This window comes from Ursus maritimus, unplaced genomic scaffold, assembly GCF_017311325.1.
Source record: "Ursus maritimus isolate PB19 unplaced genomic scaffold, ASM1731132v1 scaffold_17, whole genome shotgun sequence".
Lineage (NCBI taxonomy): Eukaryota > Metazoa > Chordata > Mammalia > Carnivora > Ursidae > Ursus > Ursus maritimus.
The window spans coordinates 40,465,822-40,482,484 of record NW_024424119.1 but is presented as its reverse complement, the minus strand read 5'-3'; the positions used below and the strand labels follow the sequence as shown (position 1 = coordinate 40,482,484).

The following is a 16,663-nucleotide window of genomic DNA, read 5'->3' as shown; positions in this document are numbered from 1 at the left end:
CAGCTGTTGCACAACTGCAATTGTCTGCAGCCTGGGCTCTGTTGCCTGAGGGCTGGAGAGCAGTGAGGGAGAGGCTGGGGCAGAGGGGTGCATCAGGGAGACTTTCTAGAGTAGGTTGTCAGTGAGAGGGACCTGGGGAAGGGACAGTAGGCAAAGGGAGCAGAGGAGCCAGGCAGAGACATGGGGGTGGGGAGCACAGAGGAGTTCGGTGAGGGTGAGGGGAGCAGAGAGGCGTGAAAGCAGAGAATCAGGGAGGCTAGAGGGGGCTTTCTGGGTGGGAGACCCGTAGGGGCTACTGCTGGCCTGCTCCCCTCACCCCACCCCACTCCAGGATCCTGACTTTTAGAACCCCCAGAGGCTCCCAGACCCTCCTGAGCTGCCTTGGGAGGTAATGAGCTCCCTGTCACAGGAGAGATGCAAGCAGGAACCCAAGAAGGGACCCAAACATGAGACAGCAGTTTAGATCAGGTGGTCTCTTCCAGGCTGGAGAGTCTAAGAGACCATGTCTGCCCCAAGCCAGGCCAAGAGGCCAAGAGTGTGAGGGACCTGACCAGCCCACAAGGAGTCGGGCAAAGTTTGGCACAGGCAAGCCAATGCTGAGTCCCCTCCCACTGGCATCCAACCGAGTGCCCCAACCGTGCCCTCTCCCCTTTCCACCCTTCACACCCTATTTGCAGGCTGACCCCAACTGCTCCCAGCCAGGCTGACTGGCCAGTGGTGCAGGGACAAGCTGTTTCTGACACTCCCTGGAACAGGCTGGCTTTGTCCTCCAGCTGAATGTTCCTGGAAGGACAGCGATCTGGGGTCTGAGACTGGAGGCTCCCTGTCCACTCTGATCAGGGTCTGGACCCTTGAGCTTGAGCCTCCCACCTCCCTGTGACCCTGAGTGATGATGTCACTAACGGCAGCTGGCACTGAAGGAGCACACCCCCTGCCGGGCGCTGGGCTACACTTGCTGCAGGCACGACCTCACTTAGTCACCAAAGCTCTGGGAAAGGGGCCCATATGCACAATTCACAGATGACAAAACTGAGGCAAAGAGAGGTGGTTTTTTCAAAGATTTAGAGCTTGGAGCAAGCAATGGAGCCAGGGCTCAGGCCTTTCGCCTCTATGCAGTGCTGCTTCCCTCCCTCCGCCTCAGTCTTCCCGTCTGTAGAATGGGAAGGGACCTGGACATGAGGACCTCACGGCCCTCATATCCCACACTGACCAGCCTGGGATTGCCAGAGAGCAAGGGGCCTGCTCCTTCCTTGCATGTTTAAAAAAAGGGGTGGGGAGCAGCCCAGACACTATATAGGTGACGGGACTGAGGCCTCAGGAGGGAGGAGGGTGCTAGCCAAGGTCCCCAGGGAGCCCAGGCAGGGCCCAGGCAGGCGGATCCAGGCACCTCTCCAGCCTGCTCTCCAGCTGCTCAGCATAGCCAAAGTCGCTCTGGGCCAAGGGACCCAGTGTGAGTAATGGAAACCCGGCGGTGGGGCCTTCCGAAATGGGAATTCCATCTGCCTGACTTTGTTCTGCGGGACTTTGGTTTCCATGGCAACTTGGGGGTGGGTAGGTGGAGGGCTTGGCCCAAGGCTGAATCCCTGGAACCTAAAGAAAGGGGAAGGTGAGACTCTTCAAGCCTACAGACCTGAACCCAGGATCCCAGGCAGGGAACAAGATCCGGGGAGATGGGGCCCAGCCCCTCCTGCACTAATTCCATCCAGCTTCGTGGAAGTCAGCCCAGCTGGGCCAGGCTCACTCCAGGCGGCGCCTGGGCCCCTGCCCCCAGACTCTGGCATCAGCTTGGCCTGGGTTCTAGGCTCTCTTCTACCTCCTCCAGGCAAGTGGTCCGGGGCCTCCAGGGAAACGTGGCTTTGGACCAGCCCTTGCCTACATTTGCGTCTCTGGTTAGGCACAGAGTGGGAAGCCTTCCCTCGGGACACAGAGGGCTTCTCTGTAAGCCCTGCTCCTTGTCACCTGCCCAGCTCTTCTTCTGTCCTAACGGCATCCGTGGGCCCGCCCATCTGCCCCCTGAGAGGCTGGCCTCATCCACCTCCACCAACCAGCCCTGCGCCACCTGAAAGTTCCGCTAGAATCTCAGGGTGTGGTGGGCAGAAAAATGGAGGACTGTAGGCAGCTGGTGGCCAAGCTAGCACCTGTCCTGTAGCAAGCAGGGGACAGCAGTCCAGGGCACAGGCCTGGTAGCCAGTGGGGCTTAGGCAGAACCCCGTCTCTGCCACTTGCCAGCCGTATGACCTTGGACGAGTCACCCTCCCTGTCGGTGCTTCACTCTGCCCATCTGGGAAATGGGCATAACCCCCACCAGGTGAAGATGACGACAGGATACACGGAACAAGCATGGCAGAGGGCCTAGCACGGGGAAACAGCTTGGCAGGGAGCGCGAGCCCCGGAGTATGTGTGACTCTGGGGTGGGAGGCAGGTGATGGCAAGAGAGAAGAAGCCGCCGACTGACCCCCACCCTGCCCCAGTCCACCTTAGGAAAGCTCAAACCCAGGAACACACAGAAAGGGTCAAGAACAAGAAATAACACAGGCCTTTTATTTGCTCCAGAACTCGGCTGCTGTGTGGTCTCAGGGTGCCACGCTTTCCCAGAGCCTCCGAGGGATACCTCTCTCGGGGGGGGGGGGGTCGGGATTTCTATGTGAGGTCACACGGCAGCACCCACCCCTCCAGGCCTCATCAGTCCGGAAGGCCCAGCTGCCTGCCACTGGCTCCTGGGACCAGCCAGTCCCCTGAAACTGGAAAGTGGTGCCCACCCTCTCGGCCAGGTGGCTTTTCACAAGGCGTTGGTTAAAATATTGCACTTGTAAATTAGGAAAACCGATGAGGCAAAAATTTCCTATTACAGGACGACGTGCCAAGCATCCGACTACTGTTTAAATAAATAAAACTTGAGGCAGGGGGTCTGAGCTGCGAGCCCCAGCAGCCCCCCCCCCAACCCTGGAGAGCCCTGGAGCCCACAGCTAGGCCCCCTGCCCCAGCAGCCAGTTCTTTAAGGAACTTGGTCAAGGCTGAGCTCTCGCTCTGGCTCAGCCAGGGCCCCTGACCTGCCAGGCCCTTGGGCCCCCTCGTACCGGGGCAGTGGGGACCCAACGGGGCCAGTCCTTCTACTCCTCCGGTGGCCTGGGCCTCTCTTGGTCCAGGCCTCTCATCCAAATGTCCGTCTGTCCGTCCGGAGACGCAGCCTCTGGGGGCTTGCTTGCCCCCTCCGTCACAGAGGGAGAGAGGCAGGTGGGAAGGGGGCCCAGCCCACCTGGTGTGAACACGGAGCTCTACCCTGCCGCCCCTAAAGTGGGGGGCTCATCTTTTTCTGGTTAATGAGGTCCAGGTAGAGGTCAGAGCGGAGGAAGCGTGGGTACGAGTCCTTTTCCATGAGCCCGAAGATGCGCTTCTGCGCCAGATCGAAGCAGCCACGGGTGACACTCTGCAGGTTGTCCTTGGTGTGCTCCCGCGTGTACGAGTCCAAGTTGACCTGCGGGGGCAGAGGGCAGTAGGGTCAGGTCCACCTGCAGGGGGCTGACCCTGGGGGGCAAGGGGCCAGGAATGGGACCTCCCCAGCCCTTCGCCTCCAGACCCCTCTGCTCCACGTCTGAAGTCTCAGAGTGGAGCCCCCTGGGGCAGCGATTCAAGTCCTGGCTTGGTCACTCGCTGTAGGGCGGGTGGTTTATAGAGCCTGAAATCACCACGTCCAAGGTCAGACTGCCTGGTTGGGATCCCAGCAGTGCCATACCTAGGCCTGTGACCCTAAGCGAGTCGCCCACGTGCTGAGGCCCCCTTATCTTATCTGTAGGCTAGAAAGGATGGTCTACTCCTCAACGAGCGCCAAAGACGAAGCAAGGTCATCCACGTAAACAGATACGGAGCCGATCAACAGATCACCCCCCGCGACTCTGCGCACAGCGCCCGGCCCTCCAGAAGCTCACTAGATGTTATTGACTCCGACCCGGGCTCTCGGAGACGGTCTCCTCATTTTTCAAGTGAAAAGAATATTAAACCCGTTTTACAGGCTGTCGTGAGGATCAAATAAAAGAGCACATCCACAAAGGGCCTGGCGCATGCCTGGCACACGGCGCCTTGACAGTGGCCATTTCCGTTACCGACGGAATTCTGTTCTTCCCAGGGCCCCAGCTTGCTCCCTCTCCACCCTGGACACACAGTCCCCAAGAGTTGCTCTGGCCTCTCCCATTCCTGAGCTCCTTGTTGAGGCTGCCCCGTACCTGTGACCACTGAGAGGCCGCTGGGGATGGGGCTGGGGCTGGGGCTGGGGGGCCTGAGGGCCCCGCCTGAGGCCTTACCTCCTTGCACGCCTGGATCGCGATGTACTCAGCGAAGATCTTCTTGGCCTTGGCTGCCATCTTGGACTGTGACTTGACTTTCTTGAAGTCCTCACATGCCAGCCAGAATTCCAGGTTCTCCTCACTGAACTCGGTGCGAAGGAAAGCCTGGAACACCGCTAACCCATCTGTGACGAGAAGCCCAAGCCCTGGGGTGAGAGGCAGAACCAGCCCCTTCTGCCCTCTGGACACCCCCCCCAACCTCCCCTCTAGGGGCCTTTTAGGGTGCAGATGTTGGGAGCTTAGTAAAATAACCATTTCTAAGAGCCAGGAGCCCTGGGAGGTGGACCCACCCCTGCCACTGCCTCTTCGTGGGCCTTGGCCATGTCTCTCCCCTGTCTGTGCCTCAGAGCCCCCATCTGTAAAGCGGGGGTCAGGAGTCTATGTGCTGGAGCCCTGTGAGGATCAGAGGGGACCCTGCCCAAGGGACACGGGGCACATCTGGCCCAGTGGGAGCCCTCGGTACGTGGAAATGTTTATTGTTATTCCAGGAATCGGCCTGAGCACACAGGTCCCAGTGGCCTCTCTCAGGCAGGGCCAGCTCCCATGGACAGGGAGGGGCTGGCAGAAGCCGGCTCCAAGGCCAGCCCAAGGGCCTCGGCCTCTCCCAACAGCGGGGATACCTGACGGCACCCAGGAAAGGGGGAAAGGCGACCTGTCTGGGACCAGACACACTCTCTAGGTCTGGGAGAGGAGGAGAGGAATGGGCGGCGGGGGTGGGGGGGAGATCACACAGAGAGGGGAGCAGGCCGGCTGGCCCCCACTTACATTTGTGAAGCAGCAGCTTCTCCAAGGACTCACCCCACTTGAGGGCTTCCTCTGAGGTGGGCCTGAGGGGCGAGGGAAGGGGCACAGTGAGGCACCAGGAGGTTCGGGGAAGTGGGGAGGCTGGGGCTGGGGGGTCTCTGTTAGCGGCCCTCGGCCTGGGCAGTGGCCGAGCCCAGTTGGGGAGCGCAGAAGGGGGCCCAGCCCCTCTCTTTGGGCCCGCATCCCTTCTGGCTCCCGCCTCTGCCCCTGCCCGGCTGGCCGGCCTTCCCCGAGCAGCTGTTCCCCATGAGGGCTGCGGCTTGCTAGGTACCAGGCTCCCTCGAAGACAGCCTCCATCCAACCCAGGGCTGGACCAAGCCAAAAATCCCCTTTTCATTTAACCCCACCACCAGCCCTGCTCCCCTGGGGACCAGTGAGTGCCTGAGGGGTCCCAGGGGTGCAGAGCGGACCTACTTGAATGACTTGACCATTTTGTCTGCCTTGCCCGCTGGCTGGGCCCCAGGGGACTCGTTCCTTCGCCGGAAGATGCCCAGCTTGTTCTTCATGTCCTTGGCTCTGCGGGCAGAAGCAGAGAAGGGGGTCGGTCAGCCTGGCCCGCTCGGCCCCTGCGAAGCCAGGGCGGGGAGGAGGCGCTGCGGCGGGGGCACCTACTCCTTCATCGTGTGCCGCCTCTGTAGGTTCCCATTGCGCGTGAGGTACATGCCCCGGAGCATCTCTGTAGGCCCCCCACCTTGGGGCCCGGGAGGGTCTGCTCCCCAGCCTGCGTCCCAGGCGGCGGCAGGCAGCAGCGGCGCGGGCTCAGCCGAGCGTTCGTTTGCCGGGATCCCGGCCGGAGGACTGGGGCTCCCAGGCACAGGCCGGCAGGACTCAGACAGGAGGAGCCAGGAAATGGGAGGGACCAGGACGGGGAGCGGAAAAAAAAATATCCCTCCTGGCCAACCCTGACGGGGAGCCCGTGAAAGGGGCATGTGTCTGCGAGGGGCGGCCTCTGGGGCCCGGCGGCAAAAAGCCAGACCCGGTTATTTGTGACCGGCCTCCCCGTTGCCATGGCAGCGCCAGGGGAAGGAGGAGAAAACAAGTCAGCAAATTGCTGGAAGGGGAGGGGGGAGGGCTCTGCCCACCGGGGTGGCAGGACTGGCTATTTTTAGCTAGGAAGCATTTTTAGCCTTGCCACTCCCCCAGGGAGCAGCCGATTTCGGGACTGGGCAAAGCTGCTGGCGGGAAAGGGGTTCAATGCCCCATGCTCACGTCTGCCTCCCTTGTCGCTAGACCCCCTACCCTGGGCACCTCCAGATGGCTCCTGGCAGCTGGCCTCGGCCTCAGTCATTGGCTTCGGACAGAAGCATCCAGGAACATGCAGGATGTCCCACAAGTCTGAGTACGGTTTCAAGCCCAAATAACTTCAGGAGTACAAGTCCCGTAAACTTTCCCGACTGTCATATGGAATTTTAATTATGTAATTTCTTAATGCACATTGAGTTTTGTGAATTTTTTTAACGATACATTTTTTTTTAATTTTAAGTTTTGGTCTCTGTTCTTCCGATTCAAGATAAAAAACGCTGACTGAAACCAAAGGTTAAAATAAAAAATGCCTTGGCAAAATCACAAAGCTAAATAAGTGTAAAAGAAATTTAAATAATTCAACTTTCAAATGGGTGTTTGTTAAGTTTGTAGTACTTATGCTTCTGAGGTTATTTGAGCTTAAAGCGGCATTAAGACCTCCGGGACCCCCTGGGTGAGTCGGTGAGGGAGACGGTACCCACCTCCCCGTGGAGGGTGAGTGGGAGGCCCTGGAGCCACACAGCGTCGGGGGCAAATCCCATCCCCAGCAGTTGACAACTGTGCGCTCTGGGTGGGTCGAGTTACCTCACCTCTCAGAATGTCAAATGTTCCCATCCACCAAACAGGGGTGATAATAGTACCTACCCTCTCCTGGGGCTGTTGTGAGAAGCAAGAGGAAAATGCGCATAAAGTTTTAGCACACTGCCTAGGGCAAAAGTGCACAGGGGGGGGGGGGGGGAGAAGAGAGAGGAGGCCCGCTGTGTCCAGAGGGTCTGGGGCAGCTGCCCAGGGATGAGGACCCTGCTCTAGAAGGTCCAAGCCATCGAGCCAAGGCCAAGGAGTCCAAGGATGGGCAGTCCTCTGGGTGAGGACCGGGGCCTTCAGAATGCCTGGGGGTGACTGGGGTGCCGTATTTGTCTTCCTGGGGCATAGTGGTCTGTCTGACAGGATGGCAGAGCTCAGACGGGCCCCGTGCGTTCCCACGTGGGTCCAGAAGGCAGAACAGGGACCCACAAGAGGAAGCTTAGGAGCACTTTCTTCCAATCAGAGCCATGAAGGGATGGAATGAGTGCCCTCTGGAGAATGAACTCTCACCACTAGGGGCCCAAAGGCTACTAGCAGGGCTGCTGTGAACCTCCTCCAGAATGCTCTACACTGAGCTTCAATAGAACAGGCTCTGAGGGAAAAAATATATTTATATTTATAGTATTAGAGCCAGCATGCCAGGTATCAGATCCCCACTCTGCCACATACTTGCTGTGTGACCTGACACAAGTAACTTCTTCTTGCTTCAGTTTATACTCATTGGTCAAATAGGGCACATAAGAAAAAAAAGGAAATGTAAAAGAAAAATAATGGTAAAGATTAAATTAGATAATATATGGAATGTGCATAGAACAGTGCCTGGCCCAATAAATATTAGTTATTTTTACTGTTATCCCAGATTCTAAGAGTCCTTGACGAAGCTTTTAAGAATGTGAGCTTCGGCCATTCAAAAGGCAGCGCCTGCCCTGAAGGGAGGCTAGAGTTAGGACCGGCCCTGGACGGCTCCAGCACCCCAGATGCCCACCCCTCGTGGGCCTCTGCTGCTGCACCCCTGGGAGCTTTGGTGATACCTGGTTGGCGCAAAGGGCTATTTTTGGTGCATGTCACCTTCCCTAGAAAGCGGGATTGCTCCTGGCTGCAGAGTGAGAGAAGCCTGTAGTTGTCCCAGAAACAAGGGCAGAGGAGCTGGGGGAGAAAGAGTTTCTAGAGTCATGGACGCCAGCCAAAGTAGAGGCCAGGGAAATGGCTGTAGGAGGCATCTGGGAAGACTCCTGTCCCCCTCCCCCAGGCCCAACTGGTACATAATGGTGGGCACTACACGACTTGGAGGGGAGGGGGGCTCCCTCTTGGCTCTACCATGTACCCCACTGCCTCCTCTCCATCTGTCCCCCTAGTCTCCAGGGCCTGGGGCCCCGGTGTACAAGGAGACCCAAGGAGAACCCACATACACTCTGTTCATTTAATTGGCACCTCTAACAAACCTCCAGAACAGATGTGTAAGGCCCCAGACCTTGGCCAGAAAGGCTGGGGAGTGTGGGATGCGCTACCTGGACCAGCAGCGCCACCTCCTGGCAATGCCCAAGACTGGAGCCTTCGAGAGCTCAAGAGGAGAAAGGGGGAATCCCGCGTTCTTTCTCAGAGGCAGCAAAGCTCTTGTCAAGGTCACTCAGTCACTGCTTGGCTCAGAGGCTGGGCCAGGGCCAGGACAACCTGGCTGGTTGCCTCTGCTTGGTTCCCTGGGGCTTCCAGGTACTGAATCAGCATGTTGCCTCACTGCATGAATGCCGAGGGCAGTGCAGGATGCTCTGGACCCTAGTGAGCCCACCCTGGGGCCGCTGGCAAGTCTTCAGATCTTGTTCACTGGTGTCTGTCTAGGGCAGGACTGGGCACAGCCCCTTCTCCCCACCTGTACCCCTGGAGGAGAGACAAGCCCGAGGACGGAGGAAGAAGAGGGGGTTGGGGAGCCTCCCTGACCGCAAGGTTGAGGACCAGGGATCTTTCCAACTTACAGGTTTTTGCTCTTTCTCTTCCGAGAGGCTTCATCATCATCCCCGACCGTGTCAGCCCCACTCATCTGTGGAAGAAAGACAGACACGTTATAGTCTGGGTGTCCAAAGGCTGCTGCCTGAGCAGAGAGAGGCTCAGGGATCCAACGGCGCCCGCAAACCATCCCACCCCACTCCTGCAAAGCTCCTACCCCTTAGGGGAGGGAGAGGGAGGCCCGTTCCTGGGGACAGTCTGTCCATGTAGTGTGGCCGGCCCACCCCCTCCAGCCAAAGGGGTCTCATCCTGGTGCAACTACAAGCCCGGTTTGCGACGGAGAAGCGGAAGACACAGTGTTGAGGGCAAAGCCAGAGACCCAGCACTTACTCGTTGCAGGCATGAGGGCAGACTGGAGAGCAGGGCTACAGGAGGGCTTCTGCAGTGTGACTCGGCCAGTCACTGTCCCTCTGCGAGCCCCGATTTCTTAATTTCAAAATCGAGATCCTAATGACTAACTCAAGCTTCTGAAGTTTGACAGAGACCTGGGATTGGTCAGCAGTGCGGACAGTGAACTGTCATACAAGCCTGAGAGAACCTCTCCTGCCTTCGAGTTTTCCATGGCTCCCCAGTGCCCCCAGGGAAACAGCCAAACTCTGTGACACGATATACAGGGTCTGCCATCTTAGGGTCTGGGCAGAAAGGTGCATTTGAAGATCAGTTACAAGTCCTTCATTTAGCTCTCGGCCTGACCCTGCTCCAGCACCCTCCTTGACCTTGCCCTCCAGCCAAACGGAACGCCTTCGCCTGACGTGCCCCTCACCTCAGCCTTCTACCTGTGCAACACCTTCCACGGGGATGCTTTTGTGACCCTCCCATCTCCCTTTACTCCCAAGACCCAGCCTCAGGAAAGACCTAGACCTCTGGGGTAAGCCACTTAAATGCCTCCTCACCTAGGGAGCACTCCCAGGCCCCTAGACCACGGCTGTGCCCCCTTCACCGCTTTTGAGGTCCCCACCACATTCGAAAGGGCTTTTTTCTCAATCTGTCCCCTCTGCTTGACTGTGAGTTCTCACGAGCAAGGCCTCTGTCCGCCTGGGTCACCCTCATGGGGCCTGGCACAGATTAGGAGCTCAACAAATATTTGTCAGATGAATGAATGCATCGAGAGAGGGAAAGCAGACTGGGAACAATGAGTCTTGAGGCCCTCATTGCCTGAATCCCAGCTTGGAGCTGTATCCCCCATTGCTCCCCTGCGGCCCACAGACTGCACCTCCCCCACCCATCCTCTCCCTTCCCCTTTGCCTGTGCTGGGTCCCCGTCCTGGAATGCCCTCTCTCTTCTTCCCCCCAGTCTGCCACTCCTCTTCTCCAGACCCCTTCAGATTCCCACCATCTCTACCAGGGCTGTCCTCTGTGTCCCCTGCCCTGCTGGTACTTTTCCATCTTCCTTCAGTGGAAACCCAAGGCCCCAACAGCGCCACCCTAGAGCAGAAGCCCAGGAAATGTTCTCAGATGGGAGAGGAGCTAGAGCTCAGAGCAGGCTGGGCATGGACACTATGGCCCAAGACGAGACAGAGTGCCACCCGGTATGGATCTCAGCTCTGACTCATGAGTCCCATCCTGGGCCTCGGTTTCCTCACTTGTAAAATAAAGATGGGCTAATTCTCAAAGAGTTATTAATTCTAGAAAGAAAAGTGGCCTTATTCCAGATATAGCCAGCAGGGGGAGCTACTAGCTTCAGTGGAATATACACTCTTGGATGGATGGATGGATGGATGGATGGATGGATGGATGGATGGGTGGACGGACGGATGGACGGATGAATTCGTACTATAGACCAGACCCCTGAATGGGCATTCTGCAGATCCTATCTCATTAATCTTCAGAGTAAGTCCATAACGCAAATGGAGGTTCAGAGAAGTTAAGTCCCTTGTCCGAAGACACCCAGAATTGAAGTGACAGCTGGAATCTAGGTCTGTGTGCATCTAAGGCCCCTGTTTCTCCCCCAGAGGAGGCTGCTACTCAAATGTAAGGATAAAGGCACATTTTGAATGTTCTCAGTAGAAGACTCGGGGGAAGCGCCAACTCCTTCCTGAGAAGACTGCCCCGCCAGGGTTGTAAACACGTGTGTGTACGTGCACACCCAGGCATACACCCATCTATGGTGTGTGATTCCAGAGCTCGGGTTTGCAGGAAGCAGGTACTGATCCTATTTCCACCAACTCTGGAGGAGTTTCTTAGCCTCTCAGCTTCAGCTTCAATAGCTACAGCATAGGAGGGGTGACAGCCCCCTGGCTGTTGGAAGAGTCACATGATCAAGTCTCGGCCCCTGTGGCCCAATGCTGGTGTCCCCTCTAACCAGGGCTGCCCGGGGTCATTGCTCAGTGAGTCTTCCCGCTGTGGTCCCATTGCACACACAGGCTGCAGTCACACTGGACAGGCTAGGCAATGCCCGGAGCCCCCACCCGTGGGAAAGGGCCACGGGCGCTGGGCTTCCTCCCATTCTAACCTCAGCTTCCGTACTTTATCGAGCCCACACAATGGGCCTGGGGGCCACTCCCGCCCCGCCCGCACCCCCAGCCTCTGCACTGCTGGGAAATGGGCTCTTCCTTCCACTGCTGGGAGGGGGTCATCTTCGGCAGGGACCACACCAACTTGCCTGATAGCCCAGGCCTTGGGCGTTGACCCCCAGAGCAGCTGGGGAAACCCAGGCACTAGGGGGGTAGTCTGCAGGCCAGACAGAGAAGAAACTGAGCCAGAAAGTCAGGGTTCTGATTCCCAGCCCCACAGTGGGCCCCAAGGCTCCCCTCTTCAGGAGCTACGGCAAGGTCTGCCCTGTCCCCAGCACACAAAGGGCCTCTCCTTCCCATCTGCTCCCCACTGCCTTGCCGCTCTACAGGGCCCTCCCTGCTGAAAGGGAAATGGAGGGGAGCCCAGGGCCACCAGCCCTCCCTTCACTCCAGGCAGGAATCCCTGGGGCTCGCCCAGCCCCCACCCGGCCACTCCAGGTCCTGGGCGCTCCCCGCCCCTTGGAATAATAACTATAATTCTTACTATAATTATAACTATAATAATAGTTGTGGTTACGAGTGCCGATTCTAAACTGCCTGGATTGGAATCCTACCTCAGTGACTTATGAGCTAATTGACTTTAGCTGAGTTACGACCTCTCTCTGTGCCTCGGTCTCTGTATCTGTAAAATGGGGATAATAACCAGACCTACCTCATCGGGGCGTGGTGCGGATCAACTCAGTGAACACACAGGAAGAGCCTGGCTCGGTACCTGGTACAGGCCAGCTCTGGCGGTCATGGCGAGCGTTCACTGAGCGCTCCCTACGTGCCAGGAGCTGCAACGATGGGCTTTAATGTATTTCTCTCGTTTCATCTTCACGGCAGTGCTGAAAACTATTTGTTGTCCTCTGCCCCAACTCACAGCGGAGGAAACCGAGGCCCTGGGCTCCACAAGCTGGCAACGGCCTGGCGCCGGAGCCCGACCCTGACTGAGGGCTCTTGTGAGCAGGGGCTTCACCTGGTTCCTCTCACTGCCCTTGACCCAACTTCCGGGGCTGCCCGGCCGTGGCTGGCGCCAGGCCCCCACACCCTGTCCCCCTCTGACCTGGCCCAGCCTGGGGGACCCCGTAACCTCAGCTTCCGTACTTTATCGTAGAACCCATAGAACCTTGTGGAAGCACTGGATCTAAAGGCTACACATATTCGTTGAGACGTAGGGAATCGTTCTTCTTTAAGCGTTTTGTAAATAGGAGGCCAGATGTCTTGGAGCTGGAAGGCATCTTAGGGGCCCTCTGGTCTGACCTCCCGCCTAGGCGGGAAGCTTGCTGTGGCAGCCGGCTTCTGCCCAAGCCAGTCCCCACAGGAGGAGGGGAGAAGGAAGCATGGCCAGGGAGGGGCTGCAGCCTAAGTCTCCTCACTGTCAAAGAACGACCCCTGACCCTGGGCCACGCCAGGCCAGCCCGAGGCGGAACTGAAGGGCAGCAACCTGGGCCCAGACACAGATTTGCTCAGGGCTTCCCTGGCTCCCAGGAAAAGGGCAGATGCAGGCCCGTGGATCTGCCCGCGGGGCCACCAGGGGGCAGCCAGCAAGGCAAGGGTCCGGCAGCAGAGGGCACTGTGAGACAGCTCAACTTGGCACAGGGAGCCGGGCCCAGGGGATGGCCCAGGGGAGGTCTTCTCCTCTCTGCACCTCAGGCAGCCCATTTGTAAAATGACCGCGGCAAGTGGGCCATCTCTCAGGTCTGTCCGGTTCAGGTGCTCCTACCCCTAGTAGAAAGACATCACTCCGCACACAAGACGGCAGGCTGACAGGTAGGGGGAGCAGTAACACAGGGACTGTCGCCCCTGTGACAGGCAGCTTGCATGCCCTCCGGGCAGCCTCAGCGCAGCCACACAGCAGCCCAGGGCCACACCAGCTCTGTCTGGCCTGCCTGAGTTTCACATCCTGACAAGATCCCTGCCACAGACACAGAGCTTTCCACATACTGCAATCTTCTCGAATCCCTGGGACAACTCCAGGAAGACTTAGCACTCCCACTTTATAAGAAAAAACGGAAGCTCAAAGAAAGACATAACTGGGCCAAGGTCTCAGGACCAGGAAGGAGGATGCAGAGCTGAGATCTGAACTCAGGTCTGTCTGACTCCTCCTAAAGACTTCGCCCCTCTCCTCTTCACCTCCTGCCTGGCACAGCCTGGAAACAGTGGCCTGTAGGCAGCAGCTGATCCTCCCAAGAAAGCCAGACCCAAGCCAGGAAGATGGAAGTCATGAGCGAACCCATTGCCTCCCCACCCCGCCACCAGCCCCCCACACCCCGTCCCTCACCAGCCTGGGGTGAGGTGTGCAGGGTCTGCGGTAGAGCCAGGGAGGACTGGGCAGGGTGAGGCCACGGCCCCACTCTAGCTGCACCTGCTGTGTGGCCGGGGACAAAACACTGCTCCCTCTGCCTCAGGGTCCCTGCTGGAGGACGAGGACAAGGGGGCCCTCCCTGCAGCAGCATCGTGCGGGCCAGGAAAGGGAGCTGGAGGCACTTGGTGTTTGTACATGTAGGCATAACTGCTACCCCGCTTGCTACTGCTCTCCTCCTCGTTGTCATCACAGGATTCCCATTTATGGAGCACCCACCGAGTGCTTAGTACCAGCACTGCCCCCAACACCCCACCCACATCGGGCTACTTAATCTTCCCCACAGTCCTACAAAGGAGGTATGATTACCATACCCATTTCGCTGATGAAGGAAACTGAGGTTTAGAGAAAGGGCAGGGACTTGCCACAGGCCCACTGGCAGTGAGGGATGGCGCGGGACCAGGGGCTTGTCCAGCCTCGAGCTGCAGGGCAGGGCTCTTAGCGGAGCCGGCTGGCTGCAGTGAGCCGCATACACACGATGAAGGACGGGCAGCTGGGTCAGCAGAAACCATGGGAGCACAGCCTCTGAGGCCCCTGCCAACTCTGTCGCTCAAGCCCAAGAAAGGAAACAAGAGGCCAAGAGAGGGTGGGGGATGCCAGTGAAAACCTTGGGCTCCCAAAGGAGGAAGCTGAAACACGACAGAGCTGGTCCAGGCTTGCCGGACTCCTGCGCAGGAGCCCCTGCCCCCCAATCGGATCTCAGATCAGCTGGCTGGGGGAACTAGAAGGGTAAGCATGAAGGTGTGTGGATGTATCTGTCTACAGAGATTTGTATTTACATACAGAACGGAACTCGGAAGGGTCTTGGGGAGGGGGTGTCCAATCAGAATCAGGAGGCCCGGCGGGTGTGAGCCCTGGGATCTCAGTGCCCTCCGGAGAGGAGTGGCCAGGCCTGGTCTGAGCAAGCCCGAGGCCTCACCTGGGTAGGGCAGAGTTCTAGACTCTCTCCAGCTGCATCAAGAAATGGCCAAAGATGGTGATATCCAACTATGGGGACCAGCACAGTCCCAGGGGGGCTTGTTTAAAATGCAGGGTCTGGGCACCACCTGCTCAAAATTCTGATTCCAGAAGCCTGGGGTTGGAGACTCAGAAATCTACGTATTAATAACGTCCTCCTGGTCATTACGGAGCACATCAAAGTTAGAACCACACATGTTTGTGGACGAGGAAACTAAGATCCAGTCCCAGTTCCTTTGGGATTTAGTTCCAAAATCTGTGCCCTTTTCTGGGGGTCCCAGCCTCCCCTTCCAGTCTAACCACCTTGCAGCAGTGTCCTCTCAAGTGTGAAGTCAGTCTTATTACTGGTGCCTGAGGGGAAGAAGGCTTCCGAAGCCATGGCCCAGTTCAGTGGGGAAACGCGCTGGAATCCATTAGTCATGTCTGCCCCGGGTGTGGAGGCAGGAAGGGCAGCGTGAGTGCCACGCGTCTGCCATGCCTGCATTGTAGCAATCTCCTGCTCTAGCCAGACTGGCTTCTACGAACAGTGTGCCCGGGTCGTGTCCACTTTCCCAGAACACCTGTCTCATCTTCTCTTTATTCTAAACCTGCTCAGCCATCGAGCCCGAGCCAAGGGGCATCTTGCTCCAGAAGCTCTCCCTGGTGGCCTAACTCCCTGAGGTCTTTCCCTCCATGAACCCCCAGGTCCCTGCCTATCCCCCCACCCCCAGCCTCACGATGTTGTCGGAACAACACCCTGCACCGCGCTGGCTGCCGGCACCTCAAAACCATGTACCAGCGCCGGCACTAAGGTCACCGGCACTAAGGCTCTTCCGGGTCATCCTCAGCCTCCCTGGGATAGGAGTGTAATTAGTCTCTGCTTTTCACAGAGGAGCCGAGTGACTCACCCAGGGCCACACGGTAAGTGAGAGACACAGCCCAGGCTCAAGCTGGCTGGTGGGCTTCGGGGCCATGATGCAATCTTTTCACTGCGGGGCCAGCTTCCCAACCCACACAGATAATTCCTTCCTCCCAGGCTGAGATCAGCCTCACACATTCCTGCGGCACCGCAGTGGCACGGAGCACAGGGCCCGGCACACGGCAGGAAATCAATAAACACTTTTTCATCTATTTATAAATATTTGCGAGAGGCAGAGAGCACGGTGGGGATGAGGCCCAGCCCTGGAGCCGGAATCTAATTCTGGTGCAGACATTTATAAACCGTGTGGTCTGGTGTAAGTGAGACAACCCGAGTGCCTCAGTCTCCTCATCTGTAGGCAGCCGCAACAGTATCTCCTTCACAGGGCTGCTGTGAGCATCAGTGAGGTCAGCTAAACTGCTTAGAATTGGGGCGCCTGGGTGGCTCAGTTGGTTAAGTGTCCGCCACTTGATTTCGGCTCAGGTCATGATCTCAGGGTTGTGAGATCCAGCCCCGCATCGGGCTCTGTGCTGGGCATGGAGCCTGCTTAAGATTCTCTCTCTCCCTCTCCATCTGCCCCTCCCCTCCAGTCATGCACTCACTGTCTCTCTCTCTCTCAAAAAATAAAAAACAACAAAAAAATAAATTGTGTAGCATAACGGCAGCACAGGGTAAATGTGTGCTGTCATTGTTGGCTGATGGATTTCTAGGCTGACTAGGCCTGGACTTAGTCTAAATTGTTCTACTACAGGAGACAGTCCTCCAGCAAATGTCTCAGACCTTTGGGTTGCAAACGCACGATGTCCTGGGCGAGGCCACAGCTGCTCTACTTCGGTGGGGACCCGCAGTCCAAAGGAGCTGTAAGAGCACAGCACCTGGAGTCAGAGTCAGGGGCTTAAGTGCAGGTGTGGCCTTGTCGGTCCCTCCGTGCCTCAGCTGTATCCTCTGTCTAATGGGTACAAGGCTTCCTGGAAGGCTTA

The 16,663-nt window shown here is 57.8% G+C and overlaps 1 protein-coding gene across 4 annotated transcripts in view; it reads right to left on the bottom strand.

Annotated features, from left to right (window-relative positions):
- Positions 1-2,527: 2,527 nt before the first annotated feature.
- RGS3 (regulator of G protein signaling 3) overlaps positions 2,528-16,663 on the bottom strand; it is a 115,840-nt gene continuing 101,704 nt past the window's right edge. For all 4 annotated transcript variants that reach the window (XM_008707996.2, XM_040631757.1, XM_040631759.1 and 1 more), the window contains 5 exons: positions 8,942-9,006; positions 5,559-5,660; positions 5,106-5,167; positions 4,299-4,465; positions 2,528-3,475 (listed from right to left, as the gene is read on the bottom strand). In XM_008707996.2, coding sequence (XP_008706218.2) covers positions 3,290-3,475; positions 4,299-4,465; positions 5,106-5,167; positions 5,559-5,660; positions 8,942-9,006 — 582 coding nt within the window. In that variant the 3' untranslated portion in view covers positions 2,528-3,289. The remainder of the gene's footprint in view (positions 3,476-4,298; positions 4,466-5,105; positions 5,168-5,558; positions 5,661-8,941; positions 9,007-16,663) is intronic.